Source organism: Narcine bancroftii, chromosome 3 (genome assembly GCF_036971445.1).
Source record: "Narcine bancroftii isolate sNarBan1 chromosome 3, sNarBan1.hap1, whole genome shotgun sequence".
Classification (NCBI taxonomy): Eukaryota; Metazoa; Chordata; class Chondrichthyes; order Torpediniformes; family Narcinidae; genus Narcine; species Narcine bancroftii.
In genome coordinates this window covers 230,499,069-230,522,339 of record NC_091471.1, presented here as the reverse complement: position 1 = coordinate 230,522,339, position 23,271 = coordinate 230,499,069, and the positions used below count along the sequence as shown (strand labels likewise).

General features: G+C 58.4%; 1 protein-coding gene across 1 annotated transcript in view; it reads left to right on the top strand.

Moving 5' to 3' along the window:
* Positions 1–6,577: 6,577 nt before the first annotated feature.
* LOC138756404 (voltage-dependent calcium channel gamma-8 subunit-like) overlaps positions 6,578–23,271 on the top strand; it is a 73,482-nt gene continuing 56,788 nt past the window's right edge. Inside the window, exons 1-2 of the mRNA XM_069922897.1 lie at positions 6,578–7,046; positions 11,533–11,884. Coding sequence (XP_069778998.1) covers positions 11,665–11,884 — 220 coding nt within the window. The 5' untranslated portion in view covers positions 6,578–7,046; positions 11,533–11,664. The remainder of the gene's footprint in view (positions 7,047–11,532; positions 11,885–23,271) is intronic.

Here is a 23,271-nt window from a genome sequence, read left to right as displayed (position 1 = left end):
TGAGGCAAGGTTCACAGAGGTGGGACTTTTCTCTTTGGAGCATAGAAGGATGAGAGGAGACTTGATAGATGTCAACCAGATTTTGAGAGTCATATAACCAGTACAGCACAGAAACAGGCCAGTTCGGCCCATCTAGTCCATGCCAAACACCTCCCACCTCATCCCATGGACACGCGCCCACCCCATATCCTTCTATGTCCCCTCGTCTACATCCCTACCCAATCTTTCCTTCAGTATTAAAATTGAGCCCACATCGACCACTTTGGGCTGAAAACTCATTCCCCACACCCACCGCCCCCTGAGTGAAGAAATTCCCTCTCATGTTTCCCCTAAACTTTCCCCCTTCAATCTTAATCCACATCCTCTTGTTGAATCTCCCCCACTCTCAGTGGAAAAAAAACTGTCCTCATTGACCCTGTCCGACCCCCTCATAATCAAATCTCCCCTCATTCTTCTACACTCCAGGGAATAAAGTCCCAGCCTGTTTAACCTTTCCCTATAACTCAAATCCTGCAAACCTGGTCACATTCTCATAAACCTCCTCTGCACTCTCTCTGTTCTGTTTATATCCTTCCTGTAATTCAACGACCAAAACTGCACACAAAGTTCCAAATTTGTCCTCACCAATGCCTTATACAACTTCAACATAACATCCCAACTCCTGTACCCTGATTTATGAAGGCCAACGTACCAAAAGCTTTCCTCACCACTCGATCTGCGTGTGACTCCACTTTCAGGGAATTATGTACCAGGATTCCTAAATCCCTTTGTTCTGCTGGACTCCTCGATTCTCCACCATTTAATGTGTCTGACCTTTGGTGATTATTCCCACCAAAATGTAACACCTTGCGCCGAGCGACTGTGCGAGTAAACAGGCTGAATTGCCGCAACACGCGGCTGGTCCAAGATGGCACAGGCTCCCCTTTACTGACAAGAAGGAGCCCGCACCTAGTGCCACATGCGGGCTACAGAGCCCTCTGCTTCTACGCAGCAGCCTGCCAGCTGGGGAGTGATGTCGCCACGCGATGACGCCACTTCCGGAAGGCAGTGGGTACGTCATTGGAAGTGGGGGGCCAGCGTGGAGACGCGGCGAATTCGAACCAGTAAAGTCAGTCCTCAGCTCACCCTCGCGTCGCGTGGATGTCTCTTTACTCGGTAGCGCAGCCGTAGTCGTCGCTAACCCCCATGGTTCCAACGTTTCGGAACCAGCATCGATTGCATGAGAATGCAGCAACTAGTTGAATCCCCTGTCCCAGTTCCACATCAGGGGAATTGTTTCAGAGGACACCAGCACCCCGGACTCACACAGCTGCCAAAGTTAGCTCCTTCCAGGAAAACCCACCGATGGAGTGCAAGTATAAGCAGTCCCAACATTTCCTCCTCGACCGGCAAGAGCACGCCATACGCATCCTCAACATGCAGGGCCTGGGAGACAGAAACCCCTCCGAGCTAATGCACGAGATAGTGGCCCTGGCAGACAGACCATTTCCAGTTCAAGGCCCTACTCCTCTCGAAACTACCAGTGCACATATCCTCGGCAGTTTCAGACATGGACTTCAGCACCCCGCACCTCATAGCCAAGGAAGCAGGCAGACTTTTCCATACACCATAGCAGAGTTCCCTCCACAATCAACAGATCTATGTGATCGGCCAGCCCACCAGAGACACCAGGGGTAGCCGCGGCCCAGCAGCACTTGGCGGAGCAGAACAAGAAGTATTGTTTCTACCTCTGCCGATTCACCCCCCCTCCCCACTCTGCTTATACCCCACCACCAAAACCAATACAACGATGGGAAACGGGCAGGCCTGCCACCAATAGTGGCCTCAGCAGTTGGCACACTGAAAGGCCTACTCTATCTTAGAGTCCAGAGGACCAAGAGGGGCTTCCTCGTTGACACGGGCGTGGAGATCAGCTTTATCCCACCCACGTACTTTTAGGCAAGACACAACACCAAAGGCATTCCCCTGCAAGTGTCCAACAGCTCCTCCATTCCTAGATACGGGACCCGCCTGGTCACCATCCACATTGCAGACGCTGTTTTCCAGTGGGAATGCACCATAGCGGCCCATGGGACAGGCGCTTCTTTGGGATTTCCTCCGTGCTCACGAACTGCTGGTGGACATGACAAGATGCCAGTTAGTAAACGCCATAGTGTTCCAGTCTTTCCCCCTCACCTTGTGGAGGCGCTCTTTCCTGCCATTGGGAATCCTTGCCCTGGGCCAAGATGAGTGCGCCTCCCTACTGGCCAAATACCTGGCTTTATTGGCACTGAACTTCCACGACTGCAACCCGCCAGGTGGCGTGGAGCACCACATAGAGACCGCCACCCCTCCCGATGCACGAGCCCAGCACCTCCCGCAAGACAAGCTCCAGTAAGCCAAGGCTGAGTTCACCACCATGGAGGAGTTGGGGATTCTCCGCCGTTCCAACAGACCGTGGGCCTCCTGCTCCACATGGTGCAGAAGACGTCTGGTGGTTGGTGCCGGTGCAGCGACTACCAAGGTCTAAATGAGGCGACCGTCCCAGACAGGTAACCCATCCCACATGTCCAGGATTTTGCCATGAGGCTGCAGGGTATTCTCCAAGGTGGACCTAGTGAAGGGGTGCCACCAAATCTCAGTACACCCCAGCGACATCCAGAAGATGGCCATCATCACACCCTTCAGCCTCTTTGAATTCATAAGAATGCAGCCCAGACATTCCACTGGCTAATGGACATGCTCAGCAGGGACCTCAACATCATCTTCATTTATCTAGACAACATTCTCATCACCAGCCCTAGCGCCAACACCCAGAGGATGCACTTCCCCCTCCTGTTTGACAGACTGCAGCAGTTCAGGCTCATGGTGAACCCGGGCAAGTACCACTTTGGCCTGCAGACAATAGACTTCCTGGGGCACTGCATCATCCCAGAGGGAACCACACCTCTACCCGACAAGGTGGAAGCCATCCAGAACTCCCCCAGGCTGAGCACGACCAAAGGAGTATAGGAGTTCCTGGGGATGATCAGCTTCTCCCATCGCTTCCTCTCGGGAGCGGCCACCCTCATGCAGACCTTGTTCAGCCTCGTCAAACTCAGTGACAAGACGCAACATGGAGGCTTTCCTTGCCACCATGTCAGCACTGGCGAAGGCCACGGTACTGGCACACCCGGATCCCACCTCCCCCCGGCCCTCACAACAGATGCTTCAGACAGAGTGGAGGGCAGGGTGCTAGCCGAAGAGCCCTGGCAACCTCTCACCTTCTTCAGTAAGCACCTCCAGCCTTGTACCTGGCGATAGGACACTTCCGCTATATGCTAAAGGGGAGAGCGTTCACCATCTACACAGACCACAAACCATTGACCTAAGCGTTGAGCAAGGTCTCGGACCTGTGGTCAGCAAGACAACAGCAGCACCTCTCCTACAAATCGGAATTCACCACGGATATCCGCCAGGTCACCAGCAAGGCCAACATAGTAGCAGATGCCCTGTCCCAGCCCGCTGTCGCTGTAACCTGCAGAGGGCTCGACATCGCCCAGCTCACCAAGGACCAGAGGGAGGATGCAAACATCCAGGTGTACCGGACAGCCATCACCAGCCTGAAGGTGAGAGACATCTTCCCCGCACCAGGAAAACCAACCCTGCTGTGCAACATCTCCACCAAGTCCCTAAGGCCGATCCTACCTGTGACCTGGTGATGGCGGGTTTTCGACCAGATATATTGTTTATCACACCCTTCCATAAGGTCCACGCCCTCGGACAAGTTTGTGTGGCATGGACTCCGCCGAGACATTACCCCGTGGGCTCGAACCTGCTTAAAGTGCCAGCGCGCCAAGCCACTCCGGCACACCAAAGCCTCCCTACAGACTTTTGAGAAGGTGCAACGTAGGTTCAAACATGTCCACATCGACATAGTGAGGTACCTGTTCACGACCATCGACAGATTCACCCTCTGGCCAGAGGAGGTGCCCATGGCAGCACCTAGGTCAAGTGTTTCGGAGTCCCAACCAACATCACATCGGACCGAGGGTCGCAGTTCACCTCCTCCCTCTGGTCCAACCTGGCGAAATTCTACGGCAGCCGGGTCCACCATATGACAGCCTACCATGCCCAGTCAAAAATGGAGTGGTTGAACGGTTCCACGACCACCTGCAGGCCACGTTGAGCTGAGGTGGTGAATGTGGGCTCAATGTTAACATTGAAGAGGAATTTGGACGGGAACATGGATGGGAGGGGTACGGAAGGATATTGACTAGGTACAGGTCAGTGGGACGGGGCAGGAGAATGGTTTGGCACAGACTAGAAGGGCTGAAAGGGGCCTGTTTTTGTGCTGCAATGTTCTATGGTTCCAAAGAGTGCAAGATTTAGGAGCAGAAGTAGGCCAATCGGCCCATCAATTCTGCTCCACTATTCTAACCATCCTCCCACTCAGCCTCACTCCCTGGACTTCTCCCCATGTTGTCCTGATTGATCAAATACCTTTCCACCTCTGCCTTAAATACACCCCACGACCTCGTTCCCACAGCCGCCTGTGGCAACAGGTTCCACAAGTTCACCCCCCTCTGGCTGTAGAAACGTCTCCTTGACTCAGTTTTGAATTGACGCCCTTTTACCCTGATGTTATGCCATCTTGTGCTGGACTCCCCATTGTGGGGAATATCTTGGCCACGTCCACTCTATCCAGGTTCCTCAGCATTCCTCTATGATGTTCCCCCCTCATCCTTCTGTCCTCCAATGAGAACAGTCCAAGACCCAACAACCGTTCCTCACAGACTTCTTGGTATCGTTACAGTAAATCTCCGAACCCCCTCCAACGCCAGCAAATACGGGGCCCAAAACTGTACACGGTTATCCACGTGAGGTCTCACCATAGAGTCTTAATGTCACATCCCTGCTCTTGTATGCTGTCTCTCTAGATATGAATCCCAACATCACATTCACCTTCTTCACCATTGACTCAGCCTGGACATCAACCTTTCAGGAATCCTGCACGAGGACCCTTTGCACCTCCAAATTTGCAATTTTCTCCCCATCTAAATCATAGTCTGTTCGTCTACAGATTTTTCAAAGTTATGATGGTTTAAATCCATACTGTAACTTGAATTTTCAGTCTTCCCACAGCCCTGTCTCAGTCCCCACACTTATCCCCCTGCCCCGGTCTCTCCCCACAGCCCTGTGTCGGTTCCCACACTGATCCCACTACTCCGCTCTTTCCCCCAGCCTAAGTCTATCCCCACAATGATCCCACTGCCCTGCTCTCTCCCCACAGCCCTGTGTCCATCCCCACACTGATCCCACTGCCCCGCTCTCTCCCCACAGCCCTGTGTCGGTTCCCACACTGATCCCACTACTCCGCTCTTTCCCCCAGCCTAAGTCTATCCCCACATTGATCCCACTGCCCTGCTCTCTCCCCACAGCCCTGTGTCCATCCCCACACTGATCCCACTGCCCCGCTCTCTCCCCACAGCCCCGTGTCGGTCCCCACACTCATCCCACTGCCTCGCTTTCTCCCCACAGCCCCGTGTCGGCCCCCACACGCATCCCATTGGCCTTTTACAACATGACTCCAAGTGTGATCTAACCAGAGTTTTGTTCGGCAAACGAAGAGTTGCTGTGAACCGCTGCTCACTAACAACAGGAGAGAGAAGCAAAAGAATGTCCCTTCAGAGAGACTGTGTCCATAAATTTTCCTCCAGCATTCCCACAGCCCAACAGAGTTGAGAGAAGGGCCTGTTCTGTGCTGGTCGTGTTCCACGTCAGCCACGTTTTCAGTAAATGTCATCGTTAGTGGAAAGGACAACCCCAGAAATCGTCTGGGTGAACTTCCAATCCGAGGCTTTGCGGCTATCACTGAACATGACAGCACAGTCCATGCCCTTTGGCCCTCCATGTTGAGCTGACCCACTTATCCTTAAAAAAATACTAACCCCTCCCTACCCCGTGATGCCCTATTTCTCTGCTATCCATGTGACTAAGAGATGCCTCCAATGTTCCAGCCTCCACCACAATCCCCGACAAGACATTCCAGGCCCCCACAACTCTCTGTGTAAAAAATTTCCCCCTGATGTCTCCCCTAAACTTCCCTCCCTCCACTTTGTACACACGTCCTCTGGTGTTTGCCGATCCCGCCCTGGGAAACAGGCGCTGACTGTCCACCATATCGACGCCTCTCAGAATCTTGTCGACCTCTATCAAGTCTCCTCTCATCCTTCTTCCTTCTACTCTCCAAAGAGAAAAGTCCCAGCTCAGTGAACCTTGCCCCATAAAGACTTGTTTCCCGATCCAGGCCACGTCCTGGTGAATCTCCTCTGCCCCCTCTCTGTAGCTTCCACATCTGCATGAGGAGTGGGAGCTCTGCACACTGGAAGGGTGGTCTGTCTCCCAACTCACTCCATATTTCTACACTCTTCCCCCCCCAATCTCAATCAACCCCTGTACAAGAACCCCATCTTCCCTCCAACTGTCTCTCCACATCAGTATCCTCTTCTCCTCCCCTCTCCCTCCCACTGACTTGGTCACCATCTCATTCACCACCTCTCTCCATTCTCTCTCTCTCCTCTCCCCTCTCCTCTCCTCTCTCTTCCTCTTTCCTCTCTATCCCCATCACCCCCTTTCTCTCCTCGTCTCCTTTCCTTATCCCTCTCTTTCCTCTCTCCATCTTTCCCCTTCTCTCTCTCCCCTCCCCACTCTCTCACCCTCACCCTCTCACCCTCACCCTCTCACCCTCACCCTCTCTCCCCACTGACTCTCTCCCCTTTCCCTCCCTTCCCCCTCTTTCTAACCACTCTCCTCCCCCTTTCCCTCCCCCTCTCTCTTTCCTCAACTCCCTCACCCTCTCCCCCCTCTCTCACTCCCCCATTTACCCCCCCTCCCCGGACCACGCTCCTCCCCTGCCCGTCCACACCCCCGCACCACCAGCCGCATCCGAGCCGCCGGGGCTCCGCTGTCTGCTCGCTACGGCCGCGGGCTGGGCTCCGCACGGCCGGAACGGGTGGGGACGCGGCTCCAGGGACAGCAGCGCTCGGATCCGCCCGTGACAGTGGCCGCGGCGCCTGCAGCACCAGGTAACCCGGCTCTGACAGCCCGGCCCCGGCCTGGAAAAGATATACTTCCCCTCTCTCCACCCCCACCCCATCCCCTCTCCCCCCCCACCCCATCCCCTCTCCCCCATCCCCTCTCCCCCCATCCCCTCTCCCTCATCCCCTCTCCCCATCCCCTCTCCCCCATCCCCTCTCCCCCCCACCCCATCCCCTCTCCCCCATCACCTCTCCCCCCATCCCCTCTCCCCCCATTCCCTCTCCTCCCCCACCCCATCCCCTCTCTCTCCCATCCCCTCCCTCCCCCCCACCCCATTCCCTCTCACCCCACAGACCCCATTCCCTCTCTCCCGATCCCCTCTCTCCCCATCCCCTCTCTCCCCATCCCCTCCCTCCCCATCCCCTCCCTCCACATCCCCTCTCTCCCTCCCCATCCCCACTCTCGCCTCCCTCCCCTCTCTCGCCTCCCTCCCCTCTCTCGCCTCCCTCCCCTCTCTCGCCTCCCTCCCCTCTCTCGCCTCACTCCCCTCTCTCCCCATCCCTCCCCTCCCCTCTCTCCCCCACCACCCCTCCCCTCTCTCCCCCCCACCACCCCACCCCTCTCTCCCCCACCACCACTCCCCGCTCTCCCCCACCACCCCTCCCCTCTCTCCCCCACCACCCCATTCCCTCTCTCCACCCCCCACCACATCCCCTCTCTCTCCCATCCCCTCTCTCCCACCCACCCCATTCCCTCTCTCCCCACACACCCCATTCCCTCTCTCCCCATCCCCTCTCTCCCCATCCCCTCCCTCCCCATCCCCTCTCTCCCTCCCCATCCCCACTCTCGCCTCCCTCCCCACTCTCGCCTCTCTCGCCTCCCTCCCCTCTCTCGCCTCCCTCCCCTCTCTCGCCTCCCTCCCCTCTCTCACCTCCCTCCCCTCTCTCGCCTCCCTCCCCTCTCTCGCCTCCCTCCCCTCTCTCGCCTCCCTCCCCTCTCTCGCCTCCCTCCCCTCCCCATATCCCTCCCCCTCTCTCCCCATCCCTCCCCATCCCCTCTCTCCCCATCCCCTCCCTCCCCATCCCCTCTCTCCCTCCCCATCCCCACTCTCGCCTCCCTCCCCTCTCTCGCCTCCCTCCCCTCTCTCGCCTCCCTCCCCTCTCTCGCCTCCCTCCCCTCTCTCGCCTCCCACCCCTCTCTCACCTCCCTCCCCTCCCCATATCCCTCCCCCCTCTCTCCCCCCATCCCTCCCCTCCCCTCTCTCCCTCCCCTCCCAACCCCTCCACTCCCCTCCATCTGCTCCCTCCCCATCCCTCCCCTCCCCTCCCTCCCCACCCTCCCTCCCCTCCCTCCCCATCCCTCCCTCCCCTCCCTCCCCATTCCCTCCCTCCCCATCCCTCCCCTCCCCTCCCCATCCTTCCCCTCCCTTCTCTCCCCTCCCCATCCCTCCCCTCCCCTCCATCCCTCCCCTCCCTCTCTCTCTCCCCTCCACTCTCTCCCCTACACTCTCTCCCCTCCCTTCCCATACCTCCCATCCCCTCTCTCCCTCCCCCTCTCTCCCCACCCTACACTCCCCTCCCCCTCCCATCACTCCCCTCCCCCTCTCTCCCCTCCCTCCCCTCCCCATCCCTCCCACCCTCCCCTCCCCTCTCTCCCTCCCCTCCCCTCCCCATCCCTCCCCATCCCTCCCCACCCCTCTCTCCTCATCCCTCCCCTCCCCTCTCTCCCTCTCTCCCCTCCCCGCTCTCCCCTCCCTCCCCATCCCTCCCCTCCCCTCTCTCCCCTCCCTCCCCTCCCCACTCTCCCCTCCCCTCTCTCCTCCCCCTCCCCTCCCCTCCCTCCCCTCCCCTCTCTCCCTCCCCCTCTCTCCCCTCCCTCCCCTCCCCATCCCTCCCTTCCCCCCTCCCCTCTCTCCCACTCTCCCCATCCCTCCCTCTCTCCCCTCCCTCTCTCCCCATCCCTCCCCCTCTCCCCATCCCCTCTCTCCCCTCTCCTCTCTCCCCTACCTCCCCATCCCTCCCCTCCACTCTCTCCCTCCCCCTCCCCTCCCCTCCCTCGCCTCCCCATACCTCCCTTCCCCCCTCCCCTCTCTCCCTCTCTCCCCTCCCCCTCTCCCCATCCCTCCCCCTCTCCCCATCCCTCCCCCTCTCCCCATCCCTCCCCCTCTCCCCATCCCTCCCCCTCTCCCCATCCCTCCCCCTCTCCCCATCCCTCCCCCTCTCCCCATCCCCTCTCTCCCCTCCCCTCTCTCCCCTACCTCCCCATCCCTCCCCTCCCCTCTCTCTCTCCCCCTCTCTCCCCTCCCTCCACTCCCCTCCCCCTCCCCCTCCCTCCCCTCCCCCTCTCTCCCCATCCCTCCCCCTCTCTCCCCATCCCTCCCCCTCTCCCCATCCCTCCTCTCCCCTCCCTCCCCTCCCCCTCTCTCCCCATCCCACCACCTCCCTCCCCATCCCTCCCCTCCCCTCTCCCTCCCCTCCCCACTCTCCCTCCCCTCCCCTCCCCTCCCCATCCCTCCCCATCCCTCCCTTCCCCTCTCTCCTTATCCCTCCCCTCCCCTCTCTCCCCTCCCTCCCCATCCCTCCCCCCTCTCCCCTCCCCTCCCCTCCCCTCTCTCCCCTCCCTCCCCATCCCTCCCCTCCCTCCCCATCCCTCCCCATCTCTCCCCTCCCCTCTCTCCCCTCCCCTCTCTCCCTCCCCCTCCTTTCCCCTCCCTCTTCATCCCTCCCCTCCCCTCTCTCCCTCCCCCACTCTCCCCTCCCTCCCCTCCCCTCCCCCTCCCTCCCCTCCCTTCTCTCCCTTCTCTCCCCTCCACATCCCTCCCCTCCTCTCCCCTCCCCTCCTCTCCCCTCCCCTCCACATCCCTCCCCTCCCCATCCCTCCCCATCCATCCCCTCCCCTCCCATCCCTCGCCTCCCTTCTCTCCCCTCCCCATCCCTCCCCTCTCCCCAACCCCCTCTCCCCTCTCTCCCCATCCCCCCTCTCCCCATCCCTTTCTCCCCTTCCCCCTCGCCCCTCTCTCCCCATCCCTCCTCTCCCCTCTCTCCCCATCCCTCCCCCTCCCTCCCCATCTCTCCCCTCCCCTCTCTCCCTCCCCACTCTCCCCTCCCCTCTCTCCCCATCCCTCCTCCACCCTCCCTCCCCATCCCTCCCTTCCCATCCCTCCCTTCCCCTCTCTCCCTCCCTTCCCCACTCTCCCTCCCCTCCCCTCCCCTCTCTCCCCATCCCTCCCCTCCCCTCTCTCCCCTCCCCTCTCTCTCCTCTCATCTCTCCCTCCCCCTCCCCTCCCCTCCCCATCCCACCCCTCCCCTCTCTCCCTCCCCCTCTCTCCCCTCCCTCCCCCTCCCCTCCCCCTCTCCTCCCCCTCCCCCTCTCTCCCCCCCTCTCTCCCCTCCCCTCTCCCCTCCCCCTCTCTCCCCTCCCCCCTCTCCCCCCTTCTTCCCTCCCTCGTTTCCCTCCCCCTCTCTCCCCTCCCTCTCTCTCCCTCTTTATCTCCCCCTCTTTCTCTCCCCCTCTTTCTCTCCCCATCTTTCTCTCCCCTCTTTCTCTCTCCTCTTTCATCACCACTCTCTCCCCTCTCCTCCTTTCCTCCCCCTCTCCCCCTCTCCCTCCCCCTCCCCCCCTCTCCCTCCCCTCCCCCCTCCCCCTCCCCTCCCCCTCCCCCTCCCCTCCCCCTTCCCTCCCCCTCCCCTCCCCCTCCCCTTCCCCCTCCCCCTCCCCCCTTCCCCCTCCACCCTCTTCCCCTCTCCCCCCTCCCCCTCTCCCTTCTCCCCCTCTCCCTCCTCCCCCTCTACCTCCTCCCCCTCTCCCTCCTCTCCTCCTCCTTTCCTTCTCCTCTCCCTCCCCCTCCTCCTCACTCTCTCCTCCCTCCCTCCCCTCCTCTCTCCCTCCTTCTCCCTCCACTCTCCCCTCCTCTTACCTGTTCCCTCTTCTCCCCCTATCCTCTCCCATCCACCTATTGGTCCCATGATTCCATTTGCCAAGTTCAGGTTGGGGCGAGATGAAGGCAATGGGAGGAAAGGAGGGAGGGGAGGGGAAGGTGGGGAGGGGAGGGGATGGGGGAGTAGAAGGAGTGAGGGGAGGGGAGGGGAGGGAGGGGAGGGGAAGGTGGGGAGGGGAGGGGATGGGGGAGTAGAAGGAGTGAGGGGAGGGGAGGGGAAGGAAGGAGGGAACTGAGGGGTAACATTTTACCTTGTGGTGGGTGTGAAGCGGGTGGCGGGGACTAAACAATTGTCTGACCTCCTTCCCTGCTCTTTCACCCCTACACCCTCCATCTCCCTCCCCTCTCTCTCCCTCCCCTCTCTCTCTCTCCCCTCTCTCTCCCTCCCCCTCTATCCCTCCCCCTGTCCCTCCCCCTCTCTCTCCCTCCCCCTCTCTCTTCCTCTCTCTCTCTCCCCTCCTCTCTCTTTCCCTCTCCTCCCCTCTCTTTACCTCCTCCTCTCTACCTCCCCTCTCTCCCTCCCCTCTCTCTCTCCCTCCCCTCACTCTCTCTCTCCACTGCACATTTCTCCCCTCTTCACGTCTTTGAACCCTCAGTTGCTGACCGGATGGACGACCCTCCTTGTTTCCGTGTGTCCCAGCCCTGGGGCTGAGTGTTTGAACCCCCAACTCCGAGGAGCCCCAGCATTCCCCCCATCGACCCTCCAATTTCCGGCCCGGCAATGAGCCATGGTTTGGTGTGAGAGGGGCATGCAGTTGGCTCTCGCCACGACAGGAGCCTTTGCTGCCTTTGCTCTGATGACCATTGCCATTGGCACCGACTACTGGCTCTACTCGAAGGCCCGCATCTGTAACAGCACCAATGGCAGCCAAGAGGAGGCGCACAAGGATGTTAAGGACCTGGGCTTCCTCACACATTCCGGGCTCTGGAGGGTGTGCTGTTTGGAAGGTGAGAGAGGGGTGTGGAAACCTAGGATGGTTTTCCCAGTGTAGAGTACAGAGACAGGGAACTGTGTAGAATGCTCCTGGTGTGGGATTCGGAGAACAGGAACTGTGCACAATGCTCCTGGTGTGGCGTACAGAGACAAGGAACTGTGCACGGTACTCCCGGTGTGTGATATGGAGACGGGAACTGTGCACGGTGCTCCCGGCATAAGGTACAGAAACAGGGAACTGTGCACGGTGCTCCCGGCATAAGGTACAGAAACAGGGAACTGTGCACAGTGCTCCTGGTATTGGATATGAAGACCAGGAACTATACACGGTGGTCTCTGTGTGGGATACAGAGACATGGAACTGCACAGTTTTCCTGGTGTAAGATTCGGAGATGGGGTACTAGGTGTGGTGCTCCCAGTGTGGGATGCGGAGACCGGGAACTGAGCACGGTGGTCCCGGTGTGGGATATGGAGACTAGGAATTGTGCACGGTGCTCCCAGTGTGGGCTACAGAGACGGGGAACTGTATACGGTGATCCCAGTGTGGGATATGAAGACCGGGAACTGTGCATGGTGCTCCCGGTGTGGGATAAAGAGACTGCAAACTGTGCATGGAGCTGCCGGTGTGGGATATCTAGCCCGGGGAACTACACATTGATCCCGGTGTGGGATACGGAGATGTGGAAGTGCACGGTGCTCCCGGTGTGGAATACAGCGACCAGGAACTGTGCACGGTGCTCCTAGTGTGGTATATGAAGATCGGGAACTGTGCACGGTTCTCCCAGTGTGGGATATAGAGATTGAAAACTGTACATGGTGCTCACGTGTGGGATACGGAGACTGGGAACTGCATGGTGATTGTGGTTTGGGATTTGGAGATCGGGAACAGTGTATGGAGCTACTGGTGTGGAAAACGGAGACCGAGAACTGTGGTAGGGTTGATGAAGATTGTGTGAGGTGTGTATGACTGCATTGGGTGGGACATTGAATTCACATGTCAGCAGATCACGTTACAGCTGTGAAATTCTTGGTCTGGCTGCACTTGAATTATAATGTATTTACACTCACAAACAGAGAAACACGCACGCTGGTGCATCCATGCACACACACAGTCATTCACTCTCTCACATATATGCTCGCTCTCTCTCAGAAACATGCACGCACGCATGCACATGCATACATGCGCTCGCTCTTTCTCTCACATCCACACTCTCCCTCTCTTCCACACACAAGTACACACATTATCCCTCTCTCACACACACTCTCCCTCTCTCACACACACTCCCTCTCTCACACACACTGTCACTCTATCAGACACACTCTCCAACTCTCACACACACTCTCCCTCCCTCACACACACACTCCCTCTCTCTCACACAGACGCTCCCACTCTCACACTCTCACTCTCCCAACCACTCATGCGCACTCTCCCTCTTTCTCACGCGCACTCTCCCTCTCTCTTACGCGTACTCTCCCACTCTCTCTCTCACGCACACTCGCTCGCTCTCTCACGCACAATCTCCCTCTCTCTAACGCACACTATCCTTCTCTCTCACGCACATCTCCCTGTCTCTCACGAACATCTCCCTGTCTCTCACGCACACTCTCCCTCTCTCTCACGCACACTCTCCCTCGCTCTCACGCACGCTCTCCCTCGCTCTCACGCACACTCCCCCTCACTCTCAATCAAACTCTCCCACGCTCTCACACACTCTCTCCTTCCCTCGCTCTCACACACTCTCTCCCTCCCTCTATCTCACACAAACTCTCCCTCTCACTCTCTCACACACACACTCCCTCTCTCTCACACTCTCACTCTCCCAATATCTCATGCGTACTCGCTCTCTCTCCCAAGCACACTCTCACTCTCTCTCACGCACAATCTCCCTCTCTCTCACGCACACACTCCCTCTCTCTCTCACACACTCCATCTTTCACCAAAACTCTCCCTCTCTCTCACACACTCTCACCATCTCTCACGCACACTCTCCCTCTAACTCAGGCACACTCTCCCTCTCTCTCACGCGCACTCTCCCTCTCTCTCACGCGCACTCTCCCTCTCTCTCACGCGCACTCTCCCGAACTCTCACGCGCACTCTCCCTCTCTCTCACGCGCACTCTCCCTCTCTCTCACGCGCACTCTCCCTCTCTCTCACGCGCACTCTCCCACTCTCTCACGCGCACTCTCCCACTCTCTCACGCGCACTCTCCCTCTCTCTCACGCGCACTCTCCCTCTCTCTCACGCGCACTCTCCCTCTCTCTCACGCGCACTCTCCCACTCTCTCACGCGCACTCTCCCTCTCTCTCACGCGCACTCTCCCTCTCTCTCACGCGCACTCTCCCTCTCTCTCACGCGCACTCTCCCTCTCTCTCACGCGCACTCTCCCACTCTCTCACCCGCACTCTCCCTCTCTCTCACGCGCACTAACCCTCTCTCTCACGCGCACTCTCCCTCTCTCTCACGCGCACTCTCCCTCTCTCTCACGCGCACTCTCCCTCTCTCTCAAGCGCAGTCTCCCTCTCGCTCAAGCGCACTCTCCCTCTCTCTCACCCATAATAGCCCTCTCTCTAACGCACACTATCCTTCTCTCTCACGCACACTCTCCCGGTCTCTCACGCACACTCTCCCGGTCTCTCACGCACACTCTCCCGGTCTCGCACGCACACTCTCCCGGACTCGCACGCACGCTCTCCCGGTCTCGCAAGCACGCTCTCCCGGACTCGCACGCACGCTCTCCCGGTCTCGCACGCACGCTCTCCCGGTCTCGCACGCACGCTCTCCCGGTCTCGCACGCACGCTCTCCCGGTCTCGCACGCACGCTCTCCCGGTCTCGCACGCACACTCTCCCTCTCTATCCCACACAGACTTTCGCTCTCTCACACACACACTCTCCCTCTCACACTCGCACTCTCCCAACCTCTCACGCGCACTCTCCCTCACTCTCACGCGCGCTCCCCCTCTCTCACGCACACTCTCCCTCGTACACTCTCCCACGCTCTCAGGCACACTCTCGCTCTCTCTGTCACGCACACACTCCCTCTCTCTCTCACACACTCCCTCTCTCTCTCACACACTCCCTCTCTCTCACACACTCTCCACCACACACTCTCCACCACATTCTCTCTCAAACAAACTCTTCCTCTCTATCACGCAGACTCTCCCTGTCTCTCACACAGACTCTCCCTGTCCCTCACGCAGACTCTCCCTGTCTCTCACGCAGTCTCTCCCTGTCTCTCACGCACACGCTCCCTCTCTCTCACGCACACGCTCCCTCGCTCTCACGCACACTCTCCCTCACTCTCACGCACTCTCTCCCCCGCTCTCACGCGCAATCTCCCCTGCTCTCTCACACACTCACCCTCTCTCTCTCTCTCACGCACACTCTCCCCCTCTCTCAGGCACACTCTCCCACTCTCTCACGCGCTCTCTCGCTCAATCTCATGCGTACTCTCCCTCTCGCTCTCACGCACACTCTCTCGCTCTCTCAAGCACACGCACAATCTCCCTCTTTCTAACGCACACTCTCACTCCCTCTCACGCACACTCTCCCTCCCTCTCACGCACACTCTCACTCTTTCTCACGCACACTCTCCCTCTCTCACACGCACACTCTCCCTGTCTATCACGCACACTCTCCCTGTCTCTCACGCAATCTCTCCCTCGCTCTCACGCACAATCTACCTCGCTCTCAAGCACACTCTCCCTCGCTCTCACGCACACTCTCGCTCGCTCTTACACATACTCCCTCTCTCTCACTCTCACACACCCTCTTTCACCAAAACTCACCATCTCTCTCACACTCTCCCTCTCTCTCACACTCTCCCTCTCTGACACACACACATTCTCCCTCACTCTCACGCACACTCTCTCTCTCTCTCAAGCACACTCTCCCTCTCTCTCACGCGCACTCTCCCTCTTTCTCATGCGCACTCTCCCTCTCTCTCACGCGCACTCTCGTTCTCTCTCTCACGCGTGCTCTCCCTCTCTCTCTCTCACGCACACGATCCCTATCTCTCAAACAAACTCTTCCACTCTCTCACACACTCCCTCTTTCACCAAAACTCTCCCTCTCCCTCACGCACACTTTCCCTCTGTCTCACGCGCGCTCTCCCTCTCTCTCATGCGCACTCTCGCTCTCTCTCTCACGCGAACTCTCCCTCTATCTCTCACGCACCATCTCCCTCTCTCTAACGTACACTATCATTCTCTCTCACGCAACTACCCCTCTCTCTCACGCACACTCTCCCCGTCTCTCACGCACACTCTCCCCGTCTCTCACGCACACTCTCCCCGTCTCTCACGCAAACTCTCCCCCTCTCTCAGGCACACTCTCATTCGCTCTCACGCCCACTTTCCCCCGCTTTCACACCCAATCTCCCCCGCTCTCATGCACTCTCTTCCCCGCTCTCACGCACCCTCTGTCCCGCTCTCACGTGCACTCTCGCCCGCTCTCTCACACACTCTCCCTCTCACTCTAACACACTCACCCTCTCTTTCTCAAGCACACTCTCCATTTCTCTCATGCACAATCTCCCTTTCCCTCATGCACAATCTCCCTCTCTCTCATGCGCACTCTCGCTCCCGCTCTCTCACAACTCTCCCTCTCTCTCTCACACACTCACCCTCACTCTCTCAAGCACACTCTCCCTCTCTCTTACACAGACTCTCCCTCTCTTAACACTCTCACTCTCTCAATCTCTCACACGCACTCTCCATCTCTCTCACGCGCACTCTCCCTCACTCTCACGCACACTCTCCCTATCTCTCACGCACACTCTCCCTCTCTCTCATGCACACTCTCCCACTCTCTCACGCATACACTCCCTCTCTCTATCACACACTCCCTCTCTCTCTCACACACTCCCTCTTTCACCAAAACTCTCCCTCTCTCTCACACACTCTCACCATCTCTCACGCACACTCTCCCTCTAACTCACGCACACTCTCCCTCGCTCTCACGTACACTCTCCCTCTCTCTCACGCGCACTCTCCCTCTCTCTCACGCGCACTCTCCCAAACTCTCACGCGCACTCTCCCTCTCTCTCACGCGCACTCTCCCTCTATCTAACGCGCACTCTCCCACTCTCTCACGCGCACTCTCCCACTCTCTCACGCGCACTCTCCCTCTCTCTCACGCGCACTCTCCCTCTCTCTCACGCGCACTCTCCCTCTCTCTCACGCGCACTCTCCCACTCTCTCACGCGCACTCTCCCTCTCTCTCACGCGCACTCTCCCTCTCTCTCACGCGCACTGTCCCTCTCTCTCACGCGCACTCTCCCTCTCTCTCACGAGCACTCTCCCTCTCTCTCACGCGCACTCTCCCACTCTCTCACCCGCACTCTCCCTCTCTCTCACCCGCACTCTCCCTCTCTCTCACGCGCACTCTCCATCTCTCTCACGCGCACTCTCCCTCTCTCTCAAGCGCACTCTCCCTCTCTCTCACGCGCACTCTCCTTCTCTCTCACGCGCACTCTCCCAATCTCTCACGCGCACTCTCACTCTCTCTCACGCGCACTCTCCCTCTCTCTCACGCGCACTCTCCCTCTCTCTCACGCGCACTCTCCCTCTCTCTCACGCGCACTCTCCCACTCTCTCACCCGCCCTCTCCCTCTCTCTCACGCGCACTCTCCCTCTCTCTCACGCACACTCTCCCTCTCTCTCAAGCACACTCTCCCACTCCCTCACGCATACACTCCCTCTCTCTCTCACACACTCCCTCTTTCACCAAAACTCTCCCTCTCTCTCACACACTCTCACCATCTCTCACGCACACTCTCCCTCTAACTCACGCACACTCTTCCTCGTTCTCACGTACACTCTCCCTGTCTCTCACGCAATCTCTCCCTCGCTCTCACGCACAATCTACCTCGCTCTCAAGCACACTCTCCCTCGCTCTCACGCACACTCTCGCTCGCTCTTACACATACTCCCTCTCTCTCACTCTCACACACCCTCTTTCACCAAAACTCACCATCTCTCTCACACTCTCCCTCTCTCTCACACTCTCCCTCTCTGACACACACACATTCTCCCTCACTCTCACGCACACTCTCTCTCTCTCTCAAGCACACTCTCCCTCTCTCTCACGCGCACTCTCCCTCTTTCTCATGCGCACTCTCCCTCTCTCTCACGCGCACTCTCGTTCTCTCTCTCACGCGTGCTCTCCCTCTCTCTCTCTCACGCACACGATCCCTATCTCTCAAACAAACTCTTCCACTCTCTCACACACTCCCTCTTTCACCAAAACTCTCCCTCTCCCTCACGCACACTTTCCCTCTGTCTCACGCGCGCTCTCCCTCTCTCTCATGCGCACTCTCGCTCTCTCTCTCACGCGAACTCTCCCTCTATCTCTCACGCACCATCTCCCTCTCTCTAACGTACACTATCATTCTCTCTCACGCAACTACCCCTCTCTCTCACGCACACTCTCCCCGTCTCTCACGCACACTCTCCCCGTCTCTCACGCACACTCTCCCCGTCTCTCACGCAAACTCTCCCCCTCTCTCAGGCACACTCTCATTCGCTCTCACGCCCACTTTCCCCCGCTTTCACACCCAATCTCCCCCGCTCTCATGCACTCTCTTCCCCGCTCTCACGCACCCTCTGTCCCGCTCTCACGTGCACTCTCGCCCGCTCTCTCACACACTCTCCCTCTCACTCTAACACACTCACCCTCTCTTTCTCAAGCACACTCTCCATTTCTCTCATGCACAATCTCCCTTTCCCTCATGCACAATCTCCCTCTCTCTCATGCGCACTCTCGCTCCCGCTCTCTCACAACTCTCCCTCTCTCTCTCACACACTCACCCTCACTCTCTCAAGCACACTCTCCCTCTCTCTTACACAGACTCTCCCTCTCTTAACACTCTCACTCTCTCAATCTCTCACACGCACTCTCCATCTCTCTCACGCGCACTCTCCCTCACTCTCACGCACACTCTCCATCTCTCTCACGCACACTCTCCCTCTCTCTCATGCACACTCTCCCACTCTCTCACGCATACACTCCCTCTCTCTATCACACACTCCCTCTCTCTCTCACACACTCCCTCTTTCACCAAAACTCTCCCTCTCTCTCACACACTCTCACCATCTCTCACGCACACTCTCCCTCTAACTCACGCACACTCTCCCTCGCTCTCACGTACACTCTCCCTCTCTCTCACGCGCACTCTCCCTCTCTCTCACGCGCACTCTCCCGAACTCTCACGCGCACTCTCCCTCTCTCTCACGCGCACTCTCCCTCTCTCTAACGCGCACTCTCCCACTCTCTCACGCGCACTCTCCAACTCTCTCACGCGCACTCTCCCTCTCTCTCACGCGCACTCTCCCTCTCTCTCACGCGCACTCTCCCTCTCTCTCACGCGCACTCTCCCTCTCTCTCACGCGCACTCTCCCACTCTCTCACGCGCACTCTCCCTCTCTCTCACGCGCACTCTCCCTCTCTCTCACGCGCACTGTCCCTCTCTCTCACGCGCACTCTCCCTCTCTCTCACGAGCACTCTCCCTCTCTCTCACGCGCACTCTCCCACTCTCTCACCCGCACTCTCCCTCTCTCTCACCCGCACTCTCCCTCTCTCTCACGCGCACTCTCCCTCTCTCTCACGCGCACTCTCCCTCTCTCTCAAGCGCACTCTCCCTCTCTCTCACGCGCACTCTCCTTCTCTCTCACGCGCACTCTCCCAATCTCTCACGCGCACTCTCCCTCTCTCTCACGCGCACTCTCCCTCTCTCTCACGCGCACTCTCCCTCTCTCTCACGCGCACTCTCCCACTCTCTCACCCGCCCTCTCCCTCTCTCTCACGCGCACTCTCCCTCTCTCTCACGCACACTCTCCCTCTCTCTCAAGCACACTCTCCCACTCCCTCACGCATACACTCCCTCTCTCTCTCACACACTCCCTCTTTCACCAAAACTCTCCCTCTCTCTCACACACTCTCACCATCTCTCACGCACACTCTCCCTCTAACTCACGCACACTCTTCCTCGTTCTCACGTACACTCTCCCTGTCTCTCACGCACACTCTCCCACTCTCACACGCACACTCTCCCTCGCTTTCACGCACACTCTCCCTCGCTCTCACGCACTCAATCCCCCGCTCTCACGCGCACTCTCCCTCTCTCTCATGCACAATCTCCCTCTCTCTCATGCGCACTCTCGCTCCCGCTCTCTCACACACTCTCCCTCTCTCTCTCACACACACCCTCTCTCTCTCAAGCACACTCTCCCTCTCTCTTACATAGACTCTCCCTCTCTTAACACTCTCACTCTCCCAATCTCTCACGCGCACTCACCATCTCTCTTACGCGCATTCTCCCTCTCTCTCACGCACACTCTCTCGCTCTCTCAAGCACGCGCACAATCTCCCTCTTTCTAACGCACACTCTCCCTTTTTCTCACGCACACACTCCCTCTCTCTCACACACTCCCTCTCTCTCACACACTCCCTCTCTCTCTCACACACTCCCTCTCTCTCTCACAAACTCCCTCTTTCACCAATACACTCCCTCTCCCTCACACACTCTCCCTCTCTCTCACACACACATACACACACACACACACACACACACTCGCTCCCTCTCTCTCTAACACACTCACCCTCTCTCTCTCAAGCGCACTCTCCCTGTCTCTCACGCACAATCTCCCTCTCTCTCACACACACACTCCCTCTCTCTTACACAGACTCTCCCTCTCTCTCACACTTTCACTCTCCCATTCTCTCACGCACACTCTCCATCTCTCTCAAGCGCACACTCCCTCTCTCTCACGCACAATCTCCCTCTCTCTCACACACACTCTCCCTCTCTCTAACGCACTCTCTCCCTGTCTCTCACGCGCACTCTACCTGTCTCTCACGCACACTCCCCCTGTCTCTCACGCACACACTCCCTGTCTCGCACGCACGCTCTCCCTCTCTCTCACGCGCGCTCTCCCTCTCTCTCACGCGCGCTCTCCCTCTCTCTCACGCGCATTCTCCCCGTCTCTCACGCACACTCTCCCCGTCTCTCACGCACACTCTCCCCGTCTCTCACGCACACTCTCCCCGTCTCTCACGCACACTCTCCCCGTCTCTCACGCACACTCTCCCCCTCACTCAGGCACACTCTCGTTCGCTCTCACGCCCACTTTCCCCCGCTCTCACGCGCACTCTCGCCCGCTCTCTCACACACTCTCCCTCTCTCTCTAACACACTCACCCTCTCTTTCTCAAGCGCACTCTCCATCTCTCTCATGCACAATCTCCCTCTCTCTCATGCGCACTCTCGCTTCCGCTCTCTCACACACTCTCCCTCTCTCTCTCACACACTCACCCTCTCTCTCTCAAGCACACTCTCCCTCTCTCTTACACAGACTCTCTCTCTCTTAACACTCACACTCTCTCAATCTCTCACGCGCACACTCCATCTCTCTCACGCGCACTCTCCCTCTCTCTCTAACACACTCACCCTCTCTTTCTCAAGCGCACTCTCCATCTCTCTCATGCACAATCTCCCTCTCTCTCATGCGCACTCTCGCTTCCGCTCTCTCACACACTCTCCCTCTCTCTCTCACACACTCACCCTCTCTCTCTCAAGCACACTCTCCCTCTCTCTTACACAGACTCTCTCTCTCTTAACACTCTCACTCTCTCAATCTCTCACGCGCACACTCCATCTCTCTCACGCGCACTCTCCCTCTCTCTCACGCACACTCTCCCTCTCTCTCACGCACACTCTCCCTCTCTCTCACGCACACTCTCCCTCTCTCTCTAACACACTCACCCTCTCTTTCTCAAGCGCACTCTCCATCTCTCTCATGCACAATCTCCCTCTCTCTCATGCGCACTCTCGCTTCCGCTCTCTCACACACTCTCCCTCTCTCTCTCACACACTCACCCTCTCTCTCTCAAGCACACTCTCCCTCTCTCTTACACAGACTCTCTCTCTCTTAACACTCTCACTCTCTCAATCTCTCACGCGCACACTCCATCTCTCTCACGCGCACTCTCCCTCTCTCTCACGCACACTCTCCCTCTCTCTCACGCACACTCTCCCTCTCTCTCACGCACACTCTCCCTCTCTCTCACGCACACTCTCCCACTCCCTCACGCATACACTCCCTCTCTCTCTCACACACTCCCTCTTTCACCAAAACTCTCCCTCTCTCTCACACACTCTCACCATCTCTCACGCACACTCTCCCTCTAACTCACGCACACTCTCCCTCGCTCTCACGCACACTCTTCCTGTCTATCACGCACACTCTCCCTGTCTCTCACGCACTCTCTCCCTCGCTCTCACGCACAATCTCCCTCGCTCTCAAGCACACTCTCCCTCGCTCTCACGCACACTCTCCCTCGCTCTTACACATACTCCCTCTCTCTCTCTCACACACCCTCTTTCACCAAAACTCACCATCTCTCACGCACACTCTCCCTCTAACTCACGCACACTCTCCCTCGCTCTCACGCACACTCTCCCTGTCTATCACGCACACTCTCCCTGTCTCTCAAGCACACTCTCCCTCGCTCTCACGCACACTCTCCCTCGCTCTTACACATACTCCCTCTCTCTCTCTCACACACCCTCTTTCACCAAAACTCACCATCTCTCTCACACTCTCCCTCTCTCTCACACTCTCCCTCTCTGACACACACACACTCTCCCTCTCTCTCACGCACACTCTCTCTCTCTCTCAAGCACACTCTCCCTCGCTCTCACGCACAATCTCCCTCGCTCTCAAGCACACTCTCCCTCGCTCTTACACATACTCCCTCTCTCTCTCTCTCACACACCCTCTTTCACCAAAACTCACCATCTCTCTCACACTCTCCCTCTCTGACACACACACACTCTCCCTCTCTCTCACGCACACTCTCTCTCTCTCTCAAGCACACTCTCCCTCTCTCTCACGCGCACTCTCCCTCTTTCTCATGCGCACTCTCCCTCTCTCTCACGCGCACTCTCGTTCTCTCTCTCACGCGTGCTCTCCCTCTCTCTCTCTCTCATGCACACGATCCCTATCTCTCAAACAAACTCTTCCACTCTCTCACACACTCCCTCTTTCACCAAAACTCTCCCTCTCCCTCACGCACACTTTCCCTCTGTCTCACGCGCGCTCTCCCTCTCTCTCATGCGCACTCTCGCTCTCTCTCTCACGCGAACTCTCCCTCTATCTCTCACGCACCATCTCCCTCTCTCTAACGTACACTATCATTCTCTCTCACGCAACTACCCCTCTCTCTCACGCACACTCTCCCCGTCTCTCACGCACACTCTCCCCCTCTCTCAGGCACACTCTCATTCGCTCTCACGCCCACTTTCCCCCGCTTTCACACCCAATCTCCCCCGCTCTCATGCACTCTCTTCCCCGCTCTCACGCGCCCTCTGCCCCGCTCTCACGCGCACTCTCGCCCGCTC